Here is a 17,428-nt window from a genome sequence, read left to right on the forward strand (position 1 = left end):
CCTATGTAACTGATTTAAACATCCTAATAAGTAACAAAAAACACAGAATTATAAGCTTATCAAATTTAAAATATGTTAATATATGCTAGATTTACATGATTTTTATGTAAAAAACATTAAAAAGTAAAGAAAACAAAGAATTATGAAAAACTGAAAATGACGACTGCAAAAATAGGGTTGCAGAAGAGAGAACTTAGGTTGAAGATGACTGTAAAAATACAATTATACCTTCATTATGGACGTACACAAAAAATTATTATGTACGTATATGACTATATTGACTTAAACGTACATACAACAACTAAAAATAAACTATACATCATATACGTACACGATTATATTGACTTTAATGTACACATTTTTACCAAGAATTGCAAAATAAAGGTGGTAAGTATATTATCGTTTTATATTACTTGTATATATATATATATATGTTGTATAATATATATCTTGTATGATGCAACCAGAGTTTATAGGAAGGTTAAATGCACAACGAACCTACCAATATCATCTTCCTAGATGTAACGCACGATGTAACGCACATGAACCAGTTTCTGGTTAAGGGTGTCGATCCACACCATAAGAACGTACTGTTGTCATCAATAGGAAGATTAAAATCACCACAAATCCACCAATGTCATCTTCCTGGAAATCTCTTGCTCTTCGATATTGTTTTCATTCTCGAAAAATCTTTTATTGTTAATTACCTCGTTTTCGAATGATCACATGAACCCAAAAAACTATGTACAATATAAGTATAACTCTCACCAACAAGTATTTTTAAAAAATGGTCAAACATACACAGAACCTAAAAGTTAAATCCTAAATCGTAGACATACATGATCATACTTAAACGTACATAACCCATAAATAAACCCTATATTGCATACGTGCATGATCATATTGGTACTTCAATGAACACAACCCCTAAAAATCAAACGATAAAACCGTTTACGGACACGATATTAACTTAAACGTACACAAACCCTAAAACATATGTGTACACAGTCATATTGACTTAAACTTACACAATCGTATTGACTTATATATACAAGATTATATTCGTGTATTCGTGTCACACTCGCATTTGGTTTTGGATCTCGTAAATTAAATTGTTATCGAGCCCATATTTATATATATATATATATATATATATATATATATATTTTTTTTTTAACTTTAGATTTTATCATGTTACGTTTCTTTCAACCAAAATTATACGTGATCAAGACCTTTCGTATCTCCCCTGCTGCAGACATGTCCAATGACTCAGAAAACTTCTCCAATCTCCCTCTAACCTTCTTCGACTTAAATTTTACGAAACCTGTCAAAAACCTATATTTGTATAAAGATTTTCTTGTTTACAAACACAACATATGTTAAAGTGGATCAGTTGGTTTTCAGTTTGATTGTGCTGAATCTAACTAAGGTCACGGGTTCAAATCTTAACTTTGTAACTTTTTTTTTAATTTTTTCTTTATCAGAAAAACAAAACGACGTCGTTTTGTAGTTCTACATGGCATATGTCGTTTTCCCTCGTATGTCTTATAAATTTTACCATGACAAAGATTCTTGCAATAATCGCATAATGGTCGATAATTATTACTTTTGTGAAAAATTTCAACCTCCAATATCCCATTTAATTTGAAATTTTGATCAGGCTTCATGTATGGGTGTTCACCCAATAAACATTCAGTATGAATAGTGGTGCAACACTCATCACACCAATGGAACATTTGTCTGTTGGTATCTCCTAAATCACGTTCACATACCTCGCACCAACAAGAATTTACTTCCCCATTAGTCACAACAACTATAAAGAAAAGAATAATTCAGATAACTAAGCTCGATATTAATGGTATAATTGTACAAACGATTGTATGTCATTTCCAAATTTTCTCTAGTACAAATAAATAAACAATAAAGAATATTAGATAAAAGCTGATGTTTTTAATTCTCCAAACCAAAACTCCATGAATAAAAGAGTTTTTACGTGTATGCAACAATACTCTCTCTGTACAGTGTAACACTTAACCTGTCCTTCGGTTTTGTAGCACCAAGCCTCTTGATGTTTCAGTTCACAGCAGAGAGGGGGAATCTTGAATCCGACACAGCTGCCTCGTAAAGAGAAGGAGCACGGATAAGGTGTTGCTGCTGCTGCTGCTTTGCATCCCCATTAGCTTGCTTCAACAATTTCTCATCTCGAAATACTCTCAGTAACTCGTCTGATGCTGGAGTTCTAAGTTCCTCGATGGACTCAATGCTCGGTATGTCGATTGGTCTTTTCCTTGGCGTTGAGCATGATGGTTCATCCACCTATTGCATCCATAAACACATCAGTATTGTAACTAGACTCTAAGACCAACTATAATATATGAAATGTGCGGTTTTCTTGGTTTGTTTTTGTGCGAGTTGAAATCTTAAAACTTACTACATATTCATCAAGAAGACATTTCCCAGCATTCTCTGTGATCTCTACGATCTTGTGATTGTGATCACTCTTGAGCTCTACCAAGTCTTCACAGCATGGAATGATCATGGAGTTGACCTTTGTACATGCATCATTATCGAGTTGCAATGAATCTGAAAAAGAAGTAAACGTTCAGCAAAAAAATGATGAAGAACTTTTTGAATCTGTCAATTTAAGGGAGTTAGTTAGCTCTACTCACGATCAATGGAAGTAAGGAGGCTGCCATTTGCAGCATCAAAAACATCAAGAGAGGATGATACAGCAGACGAGAATTGAGAGCGTAGGTTCTCGTTGGCATCCATGCCACCTCTGTTGAGAGATTGAAGTGATAAGTGACTTGAAACAAATGAGAAATGGTGAAACAAAGAGAATTGTTTATGCCGAGATCAAACCTAACGATGGAGTCAACAGAAGCCAAATTGTTGCGTTCTAGACTAACTAATGATTCTTGAGCTTTCCTCCATTGATGTGCACTCATCTCAGCCTTCTCCATGCTACAATTATCCATTTCAAAAAAGTCAAGCAAATGCATGACAAAAGCTCGGCGCTTAAGATAAGATATGCTGTGAAGTTTTGTAAACTGTGAGAATTTTATTTATACCAGTTTAAGAGAACTTCTTGCATAGCTTTCTTCCCACTCTCAACCGCTGAAGTGTCCTCGTGGTGGCTAGATTCTGTTTTCTCCATGTGAAGGCTCCACTCAGCTTTAATGGAAGATGTTGAATCTTGCATCGTTGACATCTCATGTTGTAGGGTGGTTGTTCTGGTGGATGTGCTCTCGCGTAGATCGTGTACAGCCATTTGGACCTAAAGATTAAAGAGTTTTCTCAAAGCCGTTAATCAAATGCATTTCCTAAGAACTAACATGCATAATTGCATACGTACAAGGTTTTTCTTCCTAGCATTAGAATTTGCCAGAAGTTCTGCTACTTTCTCTAGCAATTGTCTCTCTTCATTTGCAGCACATTCCTACAAGACAGAGGAAATAGCATTAAAGCTTATGCAAGACATTTGCAGCTGAACATGTGTCAACAAGGCAAGAACCGGAATCACCTCAAACTTGTTTTCAAATTCACTCAATTTCTTGTGGTTAACTGTCTGGGCTTCTTCCACAATCCCGGTTAGTTTGGTGGCATGCGTGTCTAGAGTCTTGAAGAATTCTACTGTTACTTTTGAAACTGACCTTGCTGTATCCACAGCTCGTGAGTGCGCCTGCAAATAATAATGTTTCAAAACCAACATGTCTGATATCAATATTTTAACATTTTAAAGGATCATCGAGGATTATTAAACCTTTCGTTGCTGCTGAGCAAATGTAATAAGCTTCTCTTCCTGTTTGTTAAGGCTACTTTGGAGATCTTGCAGTAACATGTCAGCCTCGGAAGCAAAACCCTTGAAAACCTACAAGAGACAACAAAGGACGGAGATTGACTCAGAACAGAGATAACAATGGGTCTAGTGGGATAGATCAAATACTAGACTTACATTCTCAAGTTCATGCGAGTGTTTCGATACTTCTGAGTTCAGGCTACCAAATGTCGATTGAGAATTTCCATCTAGCTTCACAGCTATGTTATCAAGAGCTTCGATGCCAGAACCATACACTGTCTTCAGTTTTGAAAGTCTCTCACGGAGTTCTTCAGTAGCCTTTACAAGAAAAAAGCAGAATGAGGCTAAAATGGTCGGTGAAAACAAAAATGGCCATAGAGAAAGAAACAAAGAAACCTAGTTCAAATTATGATGTTTAACCTCAGATTTTGTCGAGACAAAGGACTCCATGTCTTCCTCCATGTGTTTAAGTTGAACCTCTTGTTGAGTAACAGAAGAAGCAACAGTCTTATGCAATAGCTCAAGCTGTTGTGTGAGCTGTGACTGAAACTTTTGGATGAGAAATCTGTTCCCGTCCTCAATTTCGTCCTTTCTTTCTGCATAACAACAGCATATAGGAATCAGGGAACATCTATCAACAGAAATTGAAAACTTTGGTCCATGAATATTTTACCTATTTTGGAAAACAAGTTGGAAACATCTAATGCTGCCGTTTCTAGTTCTGTCCGCAGCTGAAAGGCTCGCTCCACAAGTGATTTTTCTGAAAGTCGCAAGAAAATTGTAAAAACCCCTAACTGCTAAAATATTCCTCATAAGTCATAAGTAGAATAGTAAGGAATATTAAGTACCTGACTTGAGGAGATTAGATATTACAAATTCCTTCTCTTTAATTGTTGCATTCGCCTGTCTGTATTTTTCTTCAAGATCAAACAATGAGCACTCAGTTTCCTCGAGTTTTTTCTGATATTTTGTAGAGAGATACAGTTAGCTTTTCATGCATTTCAATCAGCATATATAGAAAATGGCTTTGGGAGAAGTTAGAAGAGTAATCAGGCCCAGGCGTATACCTCAGTTTTCTCAAGTTTCTCACTCAACTCCGCAGTTAAAAGCTGCTGAGAATTGTATAGATCCTGAAGTTCAACTACTCGCTGCAAGACCAACATAATTGTTACAGAGATATCAAGTGAGGCACTAATGGTATATGGAATCAAATGATGTGGGTTCATACCTTGTCCTTGGATTCTGATTGAAGTTCTAATCTTTCTATCTTTTCAGCCATTGCCTATGATTTAAACACAACTGAATAGTGTTACTAATCACATTTAGGATTGAAAAAGAGGAAGGCATAGATAAGAACCACTCAGTTCAGAGAAAAGTAAAACCTTTTTCTCAGCCTCTTCTTGAATATAGCGGTCTTTTGGAATATAAATCCCGTTTTTCTCTCTCGCAGCATATACCTCTAAGAAAATATAGGAAATTTATTAAGCAGATGCAACAATGAAAGCAGAAACGAATAAAACTTACAATACCATGAAAGGAATACTATGAACTAATAGATCAAATGATCATATTCATACCTTGCTTCAGTCGGTCAATTTCAGAGTACAGATCTTTCATGACAGCAGTTTTCATCATCTTCTGGTTGATCTGGAATCAAGAGGAAGTTATTAGCGCTTTTGTTTTGTGCAAGAGATAATAATGCAGAAGAACGTTGTTAAAACTCACCTCTGGTTTGTTCTTGATATTCTTGGCGCGATGTGCATAATCCAAAGTGCTTAGAGTCTCTTCTAAACAATGGATGGAAGGTGAAATTGTAGCGATAACACACGTTTTCGTCTTTCCTCCCAATGAATCCCTCAGGAGCCTCGTCAACTTGCTATCTCTGAAAATTCAAAAGGCAATACCTGAGTACCCTCTAATGGCAACAAGAATATTATAAACTAGTAGTTCCTTTCAAAGTTTCAACTGATCACTTGTACCTGTAAGGAATATGACCAGAGTGCTCAACAAGCGCGTTAATGACACGGCCAAGAGTAAGTAAACTCTTGTTGATCTCTCCAGCTTCTCTGGCTCGTCCCTGCAACAACAGTTGTCAAATTATTTACCACTAAATTCCATGACTCCCTTGAAGACACTGACATTGGAGACAATAATAATAAGATAAGTATACCTCTCGCGCACCAGAACGTGAGATATTTTCAGAACCAGCAAGGTCAACAAGATTTAGTTTCCCGCATTTGATCATCTCTTCTCCCTCTGGAGTATTTTCCTTGATGTGAATAGTAATAGAAAATATCGAATGAGAGCGACTACTTTGCTTGTTCAAAAGAGTTTCAGCTGTACGCCTTTTCGCAGAACCTTTTTCCAAGATCTTGTATATTTCATTCGCTGTACTAACTATCTCTTCTTCTAAGCCACGGACAAAGACACTTCCTTTCCCGTCTTCCATGAGGGCAATGGATTTTTTAGACTTCTCATCAACAAATTTTATAGTCTCCTCTGGTGCTAAAAGATCTGAGATTTCCTCGTTATATAATTCTAGGAAGGTGACCTTCATGCTATATTCAGCACCCTGAGCTTCTAATATGTCGAAAATTTGCTTAACAGCTCTTGGAATAACACCCGCATCACTCGGGAACTCACCATTCTACAAAAAAAAAAGCAACCATAACTACTTAACAAAACTACAAGAAAGATTATACTGAATCATACAGAAGCTCAATAGGTTTTTTTTTAGAGCGATCAACCTTTTTCCTCGCACCTCCTTCCATTGTATATGTCTTTCCAGTTCCAGTCTGACCATACGCAAAGATGGTACAGTTGTAACCCTCAAGTACTTCAAACACAATCGGACAAATGGCTTGGTCATATAAGTCCTTCTGTTGAGATGCCGGACCAAAGACCTGAATATTTCAGAGAGAGAAATAAGACAATTGAGAGACAAGCATAATCAAGAAACAGGCTTTAAGACAAATATATATAACCTTATCGAAAGCAAAATGTCTATCAATATGCTTTCCAGCAATACTCTGAGTAGCAGCAACTTCTCTACGATTCTCGTTACAAGAAATCACCACCGGTGTATGTATTCTAGCCTCATCCTCACTCAATGGCCTATTAAAGAACCAGCAAGAAAGATCAAAACCCAAAAGAGACCAAAATACAAAAAAAAAAACACACAGCAGCTTTAGCCTCTAAACAAAAACCACACCTGCAACGCAATATGACCTGCACATTCACACCCTTTTCTTTATCATTTCTATTTGAAGAATTCGAGTCAGAAGATCTCGACTCTCTAGCTGATTTATCACTTGATCGTGGTGTCTGAGCTGGTGAGAGAGATACAATCCCACCTCTTCGTTGCTGAATCGAATCCATTCTGCTAAAATTATCTACCATTTAGGCTCTCTCTCAACACTTGCAAATTCCCCTCCTGCACAACAAACACAAACGGATCACATTGAGTAAAATGGATCCAAAGACGAACCAAAACAACATTCCTCAAAACCAATCAAACATATATAAAGGTAACATTTTTAGAGATGCCCAGAAACTAAAACTACAAATCCTAAAAATTTCGTATAGTTTGACTCAAATTTAGTAACTTTCTGACTCAAAATTGACTCCATTTCATGAATCAGCAAAAAAACAAAACAAAATGTGAACACTTTGGTGAAACTATGCTACTTCAATATGTAGCTACTCTAATACCAAATTTCATCTATAGATCGATGACACGAAATCGGATCAAACAATCGATCACTAAAAAAGAAGAATCTTGGAGAAAATGATTTCATTGAGTAGTACTTTTTCAGGAACACTCTGGAGATTTGAAGACTTACACAGAGAAGGACAAGGCTTAGCAATGGCGGATACGAAAGAGAGAGACTTGGAAAGAGAGAGAGAGAGAGAGAGAGAGAGAGAGAGAGAGTGACTTCTTCAAGTGCATTTATTGTTCCTTCTTCTCAAAGCAGAGAGATGAGAGGAGAAGATGAGAGATGAAGTAAAAGGCACAAAACTAAAAAAGTTAAAAAGATGAACGTTTTGTAAACGACGTCATTATAACGGTTTAAGAAGACCGGATCCAACCGAAATCTTGGTTCCGGTTTTCTAATTAATTATCCATATTATTTATATATTTTTTATGAAAGAAGAAAAAAACAGAAGATAAATTCATAGTTTCATATACATTACTATAATTCATTTTAAAATTTTAAATTGTGTATAGATAAAATAGAATTGTGAAACTTATCCGGTTTGATCTAATTGAGGCTACCGGTTAAGTTTGGGTTATTTTGATCTGAACTTATTTGTTTTTGTTAACGGCGTCAAATCAAATCGTTTACTTGAATTATGCGTTAATTGCTCTTTCCATTTTTTTAATGTTTTTATAATTAATTAAGATTTTGTTTTTTTCTTTCCCACTAAATTCTATTTAGATTAGAAGACAATTCTTTTAAAAACGTCAGATTAGAAGATTAGAAGACAATTTTGTCTTTCCCGTTTTGAGGGGAAAAGTTAGAACCTTTTTAGAGTTTTTTTTTGTTAATTTTAAAATGAGCTCATTCCCATTAACATAAATTTTAAATTTTGAATTTGAGACATCAGGTAGTAGTAAACTAACGGGCTTAGTTTAAATTTTTTTAAAACTCTAATGTGAAAATAGTCTAATTTCTCACCTAATTATCTATCTACTAAAAAACGACAGCCACACAATGGAAAACAATATATAAATTAGATTATGACACAATAGTCAAATATTATTAATAAAAAAAAGTAAAACTTATAATCAAACTTGTAAACTTTTTTGTCCTTCTAAATCTTACAATAGTCAAATGTGTTCATCCAATGAGTTTGATACCATAGACATGTCCCAAGTTATTTCACATGTTATGGTTAAATTAATTAATCCTATATGTAAAACCAATATGTCAATGTTAGACCACAATTAATGTTCTTGAAATTAGTAAGAAAATAGTAATATACTACTAGATTATTAGTAAAGAAAACTATTATTATGTTTGGCAAATATATGTATACATATATGTTTGGCAACATGTGGTTTCTACATGAGATGTTATGTGTATATTAAGGAGTGAATAAAGAAGCTTGAAGAAAAAGGGAGAAGGCAAAGAAAAAGTGTGGGGTTAAGAGAGCATGTGATATGATCCCTCTAAACATGTGGTCTTCTTTTTAAAAACCCCTTTTGCTTTTTATTTGCTCATCTCCCTCACTATCAACACGCACAAACACACAAATATAATTATAGTATCTGAGTAAGTGTGTGTGTGTGTTTGTGTTTTCTCTTAAATTTTGTGTGTCAAGCTCAGCGTTGCACTCATATCTACGCAGCATCTTTTGGTACCAAACACATGTGGGGTTTACCTTTATGGTATCGATAGTTTGGTTCATATTTGTTGGAATAGGTGATGTATTAATTTTGTAATATTCAACATCACTATTCTTATACATATTTATCGTATCTATTGACTAATGAGTTTGAAGATAACACAATTTATCTAAAAATTTCACCATTTCATAAAGGGAACAAAAATTGTTGGAGCTACGAATAATATCATCAAATCTTGTTTTGGAACAAGACCCTTTAAAAATGTTCAAGACAGTTTATGATTTATTATGTATACCATCATTATATAGAGTAGTAATTTATCTCTGTAAATGGAAGTTTATAATCTCACAAAGTTGTGGTTAAAACAAATTTGTTTGATATATGAGTTTTTCGAGGTAATAAATGACTTTAGTCTTGTATATTATGTATAGACTTTACATGTGTATATGCATACTGCATACATTTCGCTTGCGAGACACTATCAAAAGTACTCATTAGCTAGCTTGTGTCTTACTTCAACTCATTTTATTTGGTAAATATACTCTAGTGATTCACATGCATTGTTTCAGAGGTTTTTGATTCCTTGCCTCCACCATTACACAATTTCATTTCCAATGCCTGTTTCACATTTATTTTGCTTTTTTTTTTTTAATTGTAAAAGCTACATAATGCTAACTAGCCCTGGGCATTTTACCATAGACCTGAAACCGAACCCGACCCAATGTAGGGGATTCGGATCGGGTTCGGGAAGTATGTAATACTCGATCGGGTGTAATATATATAAGGATCGGATACTCGATCGGGTTCGAGTATTACCCGAAATCCGAAGTAAAACCTGATTCCTGAACATATATACATACATACATACATATATTTATATAAATACATATATACATATTTTCTAAATCCCTAAACCCCTAAATTACTAAATCCCTAAAAACTAAAGATCCCCAAATCTTTACTCTTTTCTTTTATCGGAGACTGTTCGGTTTCATATCTTCCGGAAAAAAAAATCAGTTTTTATCTCCAAATCTTCAAACTGGAAACACAAAATCAAGTCATCGCATTTTCTCCTCCATCTGAAACTTCACGGAGGAAATCAAAGGTTCGTCTTCTTACTCTTCATCTTCTGTTTCGATTAATCTTTTAATTTGCTAAAATATATTTCGCTTAATCTTCTTACAAGTAGAGAAGAATGTTCTTGTTCTTTGCTCTTGTTTTGAGTGATTCTTAGAAGGTTTTAATGGTTGGAGATTCTGATTTTGAAGTGTTTGTCTTTTGATGTGAAGCAGTTTGGTTTTGAATTGATTATATATAAGTAACTTGTACTTTCAGTTGTTTAACTCTCTGTTTCCTAGAAGTTTGTTTAGCTCTCTGTTTGTTTAACTCTCTGATACGGATTCGTAGAAGTTTGTTAGCTCTCTGTTTTGTTATAGTTGCTAAATTGGTTATAATTTATATTTTAGTTTGTTTAGGTCTGAGTTTTCTTTTAATTTGAACTAGTTTTTAAAATGTTACTTATGATTTGCAGATGGATTCATCATCTCCAAATTTTGATGATGACGAGAGAGATATACACGAAGAAGAAGAGTTTCTAACACCTGAGTCTAATCGAAGGAGCAAGAAGAAACAGACACGTAACAGCGGTTCTGAGTCTGACCAACTTGAGTCTAAGGCTCCGAAGATTCTCAACCCAAGATTAAATGTGTGGCAACACTTCACAAGATTGAAGGACAACCGTGACAAAGGTATCTGCAACTATTGTGGAAAGGAGTTGAGTTGTCCAACAAAATCAGGGACAAAAACAATGTGGAATCATCTAAAAATCTGCAAGGCATACAAGGCATGGGAAGAATCTCAAGATCCTAGTGAAGGTCAACAAGTTATTAATAAAGATGGGAATTTACAATCTGGAAAACTGCCTGAGCATATTTTTAGAGAAGCATTGAATGAAATGGTTGTGATAGGGGAGTTACCATTGTCGTTTGTAGAAGGAATGACAATTAAACACTTTTGCAACAAGATGATGCTTCTATCTTATTATGCGACTTGTTTTAATATACATGATTCTAAGTGATTTTTTCTTCTTAGGTAAACTTATACAAGCCGCATTCAAGAAGGACAGCATGAAGAGATGTAGTATAGATGTTTGTTGAGAGGAAAGCTACTCTTAAAAAATGGTTTCTCATTACGTACCAAGCAAAGAGTCTCACTAACAACTGATATATGGGTTTCCTCTATAACCGTACTGTTTTTTTTTTATCAAAATTTATTTATATTCTGATCAATGTTTTTACTCAATTAGAGAAGATGCTTATCATTATCAATGTTTTTTTATTCACAGTTTCAAGTTATATGGTTATAACTGCCCACTATATTGATAAGATTTGGCGTCTAAAGAAGCTAATTATAAGATTCAAGCATGTTGAAGATCACAGAGGTAAAACAATTGCCAATACACTGCTGAAATGTCTAGCTGAATGGGGGATAGAAAGGCTGTTTACTATTACTGTGGATAATGCAACCGCTAATTCTAGTGCTTTGAGTCAGTTTCAGTCTGCTTTCTCTTTAATTAGTGAAGATCTTTAGTTCTTAATGGGGACTTTATGCATATGAGATGTGATGGGCATATCATTAACTTGATAGTGAATGACAGTATGACTGAGATTGATTCAAGTGTGATTGCAATCTGTAATGGTATCTCTTATGTTAGATCGGGTCCAAATTGGAGGAAGTCATTTCAGTTGAGAGTAGATTCTAGTAATTTTTCAAAGGGAAGTTTGCCTTTTGATGTTTTCACTAGATGGAATTCGACATTTTTGATGTTGACTAGGGCAATAAAGTTCAAAGGAGCATTTGATAGGATGGAGTTTGAAGATAAGTTGTATAATGATCATTTTTTAGAGACTGGAAATAAAGTGAAAAGGATTGGACCTCCTCAGAAAGATGATTGGCGTAAAGTTGAAAGGTTAGTTAAGTTTCTAAATGTTTTCTATCATGCGACATTGGTGGTATCCGCCTCTACTACTATGAATGCATTTAAGTGTTATGGCAAGATAGTTAACATAGCAGTGAAGCTTCGGTTGCTTTGTCATAATATTGATAATGAAGTGAAAGTAAATGCAAAGAATATGTTTGACAAATTCGACAAGTACTGGGATGGCCTGCATAACATCAACAAGATGTTAGTTATTGTCAGTGTTTTCGATCCGAGAAAGAAGATGCAGTATGAATTTGTGTTTTGAGGAGCTATATGGGGAAGAGAGTGTAACAACTAAGACATTGTATGATTCGGTTCTGAATATCCTTCGTGATATGTATAAAGAGTATTCTACAAGATCCAACACATCAGCAAATGAGGAATTTTCTCAGTCTCAGTCCTCAACTCAGAATACGCAAGAGAGGCAAGCAGACCGAGTATTTGACTCGATGGAGGATGAGTTTGATGGCTACCATCCAGTGGACCATAAGTATGATACGCTGCTTAAGAGGATTGGAGTTAGAAACATAAATGAATTAGATACTTATCTTAGGGAAGAAATTAAGAATCCTGATTTGATGATGGGAATTGAGTATGATGTACTCTCTTGGTGGAAAGTTAATAGTGATTTATTTCAGATGGCTAGGGATTTATTTGCTATGCAGGTGTCTTCAGTTGCTTCTGAAAGTGCTTTTAGCACTAGTGGAAGACTAATAAACCCATATAGAAGTTGTCTCAAACACTATATGGTTGAGATTTTGATGTGTACAGAACAATGGCTCAAGCAAGACCTCAAGTTTGAAGATACTGTGCTTACAAATGCACAGATTCTTGCTGACTTTGAGTTTGAGGATGAGCTTGAAAGAGGTTTGTTTCTTATCTTGCTAAATGCTTACTATCTAAAAGTTTTTATTGTTAATATAAACTTATCTCTCAATGCTTCTAATTGTTTTTTTTCAGAGTTTGAAACATCATCAGAAGAACCTTAAGTTATTCACATGCCAAAGGGAAGATGCAAAAGAGAAGTGAACCACAAATTGAAAGAAGCTGTTTTGGAAGATTTCAAGTTGATTTTCTCTTTATGTTGGAATATTTGAACTTAAGTATTGTTTTTAAAATGTTTTGGAAGACTTGAATTTCTTTTTTTCTTTTGCTTTGAGCCTTTGACATTGAGTGAAATTTCAGGTTAAGTGTTTGTCATTCACATTATGTGTTTAAACTTGATCGGGTTTTCGACAATCCGATCGGGTTCTTCGGATTTTCGACAATCGATCGGGTTTCGGATATACCCGAACTAAACCCGAACCCAAAATAACCCGATCCGAACCCGATCCGTTAGTATATATAATCCGATCGGGTTCTATATGTGTATACCCAAAAATCCGAAAACCCGAAAACCCAAACCCGATCGGGTTCAGGTATCCGGATGCCCAGGACTAATGCTAACACAATTGACTAAAAGAAAAGCTTAATTATCACAGTTTTTTTAAATATATTTGGTCTTAAGGTTATCCTATTTGGAGTAAACAATCCAAAAATCCCCAAAATCAATCAATTTGCAACAGTTGAAAGGGCATAATCATCCAAAATGCACAAGTTATGAAAATCTGAATTAAAATAAATTGTAACTTTGTCAAAAAACGTTGCTAAAAACATGGATCGTGACAATTTTATAAAGACTCCTCTTTGTTTTTTTTTTGGTAAATGTTAAGTTTTATGTTTATACAATTTTTATTTGTGACGGAGATAGCGGAAAAGACCAAAAATATTACAATACGGAAGGAAAAGAACATAACATAAGCAAGATTGTTAGTTTTGCAAGAAATTTTGGACAAGGTTTACTTTTGTATATAACCCAATGTTTTGGATCATTTTTAGTAATTATGAATTACTTCAATTTTTACATTTTTGTAGAAAATATTTTCCAATTAATAAAAAATGCTTTTAAGTATCTACAGTATATGAAAACTCAATTATATATTTATTCGTTCCTCGAATTTATCATTATAGTTTGTTTTAGGAATTTAACCATGTTAGATCTTATATTTAGGTTCTATATAGTAATGCAAAATTAAGAATGGCGGGTAATTAGGATCTATCGGAATGCATGCTTGTGTCCAAAGCATGATGTCAACATTTGTTGTTCCCCTGTCTCGTTCGATCCATTAACACATTTTGACAGAAGAGCTAGCTAGAATCTAAGAGACGATATATAAAGCAATCAATCTCAACATTTAAGTGTCATGTTAATAATATTTATCTCGTACGTATGTAATATATTAGTATAAGCGTTACGGGATATGACACTTCGCTTCCTGAGATTGATATCAAGATTGCGCTGCGCTGTGTATGCATCTCTCTTCATGTAAAGGGGTCAAGAAAGTTGTGCTTCTCCTTCTCGCTCCCTAGATTTTTTTGCTTCTTTCTTCATCCAACTCGTGAAGTTTTTTTTCCTCAACTATCAAGTTATTGAAATTCTAACTTAAGACTTCCGTCTCTGTTGAATTTTATAGATATGCTCGCGTTTTTATTTTAGGAGAAGGATGTGTAGAGAAGGCGCTAAAACTAGATCGATGTAACGTGAGAGGAATGGCCTTTGAAGTTAGACTTGTTGTTCCGGTAAAACGAAGAAGATGCACCACCCGAGGTACTTTATTTGCTCTTCCTTCTTGATTTTTGGTATAACAGATTAAATCTTCTCTCATTATACTTTGTTTTTTTGTACTCTATATTAGGTTCTAAGAGGATTGCTCTTATGAAGGAGAAGGAAAAGACGAACCTCTTTGGTGTTTCTAACGGTGATACAATGCAACCTTTTTTTTTTTTTTGTTAATTCGTTTTTTCTTTGAAATCACATCACATACATATACTCTTCGACATATCCCAGGAAATAATAAATTATATATATCACAACTTATATATGACTTATATAAATAAATTTGTCTTCAACGAGGAGTTACTTGAGTAATGGAACCATCATCGACGGAGCAGAGAGCAGACGTATTGATAGATAGATCCACTAGTCCTGCTTGTTCAAGTCTACTCCGGAAGAAAAAACCTGGTGGTTGAGGTACAGCGAGAGCAATTGAGGTACTAGTGAGCATCTGGACAACAGCTGACATGGTTGGACGATCTTCAGCTTCTTCTTGAACACATAGTAAAGCGATATGGATGCATCTTGAAACTTCGTTTATTCGATAGTTATCATGAAACGATGGATCCACGAGCTCTAATGATGACCCATTGCTCCATAGTCTCCAAGTCTTGTGAAAAATTTAGTAATTAGAACTTTTGTCACACTCTTGAATAAAGCAAAATAATAAAATAAAGATTGGAAAATTAAGGCTATATACTCACATATGTAACCAAATTTCCAGAACCAGTATCTATTTGATAGAGATTGCTGTTCTTTTTCCCACTTATAATTTCAAGAACTAAGACCCCGAAGCTATAAACATCTGATTTCATGGAGAACTGGCCATACATTGCATATTCGGGAGACATATAGCCACTATGACAAAACTCAAAGCTTTAAAATAGAAGCAAGCATGTTACATGTCTTAAGCTAATATATGGAAAACTTACTATGTTCCAACCACTCTCCTCGTATTGGCTTCCGTTTGGTCCATTCCAAAAATTCTCGCCATTCCAAAGTCGGCGATCTTTGGGTTCATATCAGCATCTAGGAGGATATTACTTGCTTTTGAGATCACGATGTATAATTGTGAGTCGTGAATCTTGATGAAGATAAAGAATCCCTCTAGCAATTCCTCCAATGATTTTGTATCGTCTAGACCAGTCCAACTGGTTTTGCATTGTAGGGTCTGCGCACGCATATTTACCATGTTACAAAAAAAGTGACATGCAATTTTGAAAAAATATATCTTAACTTCACTGACCAAAAATGAAGTAGTCGAGGCTTTTGTTGGGCACAAACTCATAGACAAGTATCCTCTCATCTCTTTCCAAACAAAACCCTAGCAGTCTTACCAAATTTCTATGTTGAAGCTTTGCCACAACAACAACTTCGTTTGCGAACTCCCTTTCACCTTGTCCTGATGTCTTGGATAACCTCTTCACTGCAACATGTACTCGACTAGGAAATATACCCTACAATAATAATTTATTTTTTAAGACTAGGTTTGCAAATTGGATGCATAAGATCATGAAAAAGGTGTACTACTTAAATGCAATTTTGTAGAAGTTCACATAATCCCATATATCTCAATAGTAATGCATTGTGACAAATATCATGTTTAAAACTTGTTTTTTCTCAACACATTTTTTTAACAAATTTTGTTAAGCGTTTAATATATGTATATATTTTGAAAGCAACTCATTGTTTTCTTCGTTTGTGGCCTAAGATCGGACAATGGTAATAACTTGTAAACTTCACCGAATCCACCTTGACCAAGTTTGTTAGTCTCACAAAACTTATTTGTTGCTGCCTCAATATCCTTAAAATCAAACTGAAGTGAGCCCGCACTGGTAATAGTATCCCTTTCTGTAAAAACCATTCTGACAACTCAATTAGAATAGAGTAACACATAGAACATTCTACGTGAACAAAAAAAAAAAGAAAAAAGAAAAAAGGTTACAGTTTATTTATCATTGGTGTCTTTACCTTGAGTAGATGGTTCCCTCTCATAAGTCGTCCTTGTTTTCTTAGCCCGGAAACTAAAAACAGCTACGGACAGAAGAAAAAGAGCAATGATTGGAACAACAACAACAGCGATGATTATGACATAGGTGTTTCTACCTTTTCCTGCATTCACAGAAATAGAAACGGAGCACCACTGTTTTAGCAACTCTTGAATGTGTCAGAAACAAGTTTAATTGCACTTAAAATATGTACTCAAAAGAGGATAAATTAATGTTACCACGACATGAAATCGATGCTGGTGGTGCTCTATTGGCGGCTTCATTGTAGAACGAGTAAAGCTCGTACCTTGAATTACAACTAGGGTAAAGAAATCTTCCTCCAATTCTGTAAAGAAGCATTCCATTGATGGACTTTTGTAGGCAGTGGAAACAGTCTTGTGTTGTAATATCAGGAGTGCACTGAACAAGCAAGTACAAAGTCTTGGATGCGATGGCCTTTCGTCTCGTACAAAACTTTCTAGAACTATTCGCTGCGTCAATGGCAGCTTTTTTCAACGTGATCCACACAAAATCCCTGAACTGGTGTACTTGATCATTTTGATTAGTTGATGAAATATTAACGCCGTTCAACATGCTAAAATTGCCATTGTATGTAACGGTTGAGAGAATATTCCGGTGAGAGTATCTGAGCATACAC

The 17,428-nt window shown here is 34.9% G+C and overlaps 2 protein-coding genes and 1 pseudogene across 2 annotated transcripts; 1 reads left to right on the forward strand and 2 right to left on the reverse strand.

The window, feature by feature from the left end:
* Positions 1-1,831: 1,831 nt before the first annotated feature.
* LOC147942731 (kinesin-like protein KIN-5D) lies at positions 1,832-7,834 on the reverse strand. Its single transcript, XM_087453223.1, has 23 exons — positions 7,642-7,834; positions 7,011-7,232; positions 6,784-6,913; positions 6,547-6,702; positions 5,970-6,446; positions 5,779-5,876; positions 5,525-5,681; positions 5,377-5,446; positions 5,182-5,258; positions 5,028-5,081; positions 4,867-4,947; positions 4,648-4,759; positions 4,473-4,559; positions 4,220-4,395; positions 3,956-4,117; positions 3,764-3,871; positions 3,524-3,682; positions 3,356-3,439; positions 3,072-3,277; positions 2,863-2,964; positions 2,670-2,779; positions 2,432-2,583; positions 1,832-2,316 (listed from the first exon to the last, which is right to left on the reverse strand). Exons 2-23 carry the CDS (start codon positions 7,196-7,198, stop codon positions 2,074-2,076), a joined length of 3,189 nt encoding a protein of 1,062 aa, XP_087309349.1. The 5' UTR covers positions 7,199-7,232; positions 7,642-7,834; the 3' UTR covers positions 1,832-2,073.
* A 3,927-nt stretch (positions 7,835-11,761) lies between these two features.
* LOC147942732 (zinc finger BED domain-containing protein RICESLEEPER 1-like) lies at positions 11,762-12,394 on the forward strand. Its single transcript, XM_087456174.1, has one exon. It carries the CDS (start codon positions 11,762-11,764, stop codon positions 12,392-12,394), a length of 633 nt encoding a protein of 210 aa, XP_087312300.1.
* A 2,680-nt stretch (positions 12,395-15,074) lies between these two features.
* Positions 15,075-17,424, reverse strand: LOC147942733 (cysteine-rich receptor-like protein kinase 4; annotated as a pseudogene).
* Between the last annotated feature and the right edge of the window lie 4 nt (positions 17,425-17,428).

The sequence above is a fragment of the Camelina sativa genome, chromosome 6 (assembly GCF_030686135.1).
Source record: "Camelina sativa cultivar CO46 ecotype springtype chromosome 6, ASM3068613v1".
NCBI lineage: Eukaryota > Viridiplantae > Streptophyta > Magnoliopsida > Brassicales > Brassicaceae > Camelina > Camelina sativa.